The sequence below is a fragment of the Chrysochloris asiatica genome, unplaced genomic scaffold (genome assembly GCF_000296735.1).
Source record: "Chrysochloris asiatica unplaced genomic scaffold, ChrAsi1.0 scaffold00502, whole genome shotgun sequence".
Taxonomy (NCBI): Eukaryota; Metazoa; Chordata; class Mammalia; order Afrosoricida; family Chrysochloridae; genus Chrysochloris; species Chrysochloris asiatica.
In genome coordinates this window covers 628,173-629,732 of record NW_006409020.1, presented here as the reverse complement: position 1 = coordinate 629,732, position 1,560 = coordinate 628,173, and the positions used below count along the sequence as shown (strand labels likewise).

Sequence of the window (1,560 nt, the reverse complement as noted above, 5' to 3'; positions counted from 1 at the left end):
AGATTTCAGGAGAGACCTGTCCCTGGGAAGGAAAATCATACTTGGTAAAGTGTTTGTGGGAGTGGAGGTGAAGATCATCAATAGTAAGGATTGACACAGTGGCAGTAGCAATGAACTCAAGTGTAACAACATTTGTTAGGATGATTGAGGACCAGGTAATGTTTAGTTCTGCTGTGCAAAAGGATCACTGTGAGACTAAAGTAACTCAATGGGCCTTAGCAGCAACAACAAATGTCCTTGGTCTGATTAAGATAGCATCCAACCTAAAACATATCTGTAATTTGCATTCAGTCACAGAATTAGATAGTGGAAATATAGTTATTGAAGCAACTGCCTAACCTGCTACTGGTACATATTTTATGATGACTACATCAAAAAGTCCATTAAGAATAGATCCTAGATGAACACTACATTTTCTCTCTATGGTTTGTATTTGTCTTTTCATATCGAAATGTGCTACAACAATCTGGAGACGATAAGGAAAACTAGTCTTTTGGTGACGGGAACACATGCATGATTGCTGTCATGTTTCTGTTCATTCCATACCTATTAAGCCATTAAAATTAACTAACACTCTACTTTTTGAAGAAATTACTATCAGAGAGTTTTCAAAGTGTTAGCAACACAGGCTTCTTCACTGATGGCATTCAAATGCCCTACAACAACCTAAACCACTGATAAAATACAATTATGTCATTTTATAAATGATGAAACAGAGTTCAGTTGAAGCTGAGTCACATTCTCAGGAAAGTTTATGAGTGATAATTCTTTACAGTTCATGAATTGTTACCCATGACACAGTAACAAAAAAGAAGACATCTTACCAATGAGTTTTCTCAAGCCCATCTTGATGTCTCTGTTCCTTAGGCTATAGATAAAAGGATTCAGCATTTGAGGGACCACAATGTACATCACTGAGGCTGCTGCTGTCTTTGTGGAAGAGTGTGAAAACACAGAACTGATGTACACACCTGTAGATGTTCCATAGAATAATAAAACAACAGAAAGGTGAGACCCACAAGTAGAAAAAGCTTTATACTTCCCACCAGCTGATGGTATTCTCAAAACAGTGGAGACAAGCCGAGTGTAAGAGAATACGATGCCAGAGAGAGGAAGAGCTCCCAATAAGCATGCCAAAAAATATAACAGAATGTTGTTGATGAGGGTACTGGAACAGGCAAGCTTGAGGACCTGAGCAAGTTCACAGAAGAATTGAGGGATTTTCAGGTCTGTACAGAAGGATAGATGCAAAACCATCAGACTGTGGATAAGGGAATCCACGACACTAATGAACAAAGAAAGTAGAGTCAGCAGGCCACAGAAGCTGAGATTCATGATGACTGTGTACCTCAATGGGTGACAAATGGCCACATAACGATCATAAGACATTGCTGCAAGAAGAAAACTCTCAAAGCCACTACAAGCCATGACAAAGAAAATCTGGTAAAGGCATCCTGTATAAGTGATGCTCTGATTCTGTTTCTGAATGTTCACCAGCATCTTTGGGATGGTAGTTGTGCTCAAACAAATGTCATTAAAGGACAGATTGGAGAGAAAAAA

The 1,560-nt window shown here is 38.8% G+C and overlaps 1 protein-coding gene across 1 annotated transcript; it reads right to left on the bottom strand.

Moving 5' to 3' along the window:
- Positions 1 to 786: 786 nt before the first annotated feature.
- LOC102834815 (olfactory receptor 7G2-like) lies at positions 787 to 1,554 on the bottom strand (the record flags this gene model as incomplete). Its single annotated transcript, XM_006877465.1, has 1 exon — positions 787 to 1,554. A coding segment is annotated over one exon (768 nt), but the record flags the coding sequence as incomplete, so codon positions are not given.
- Positions 1,555 to 1,560: the final 6 nt, after the last annotated feature.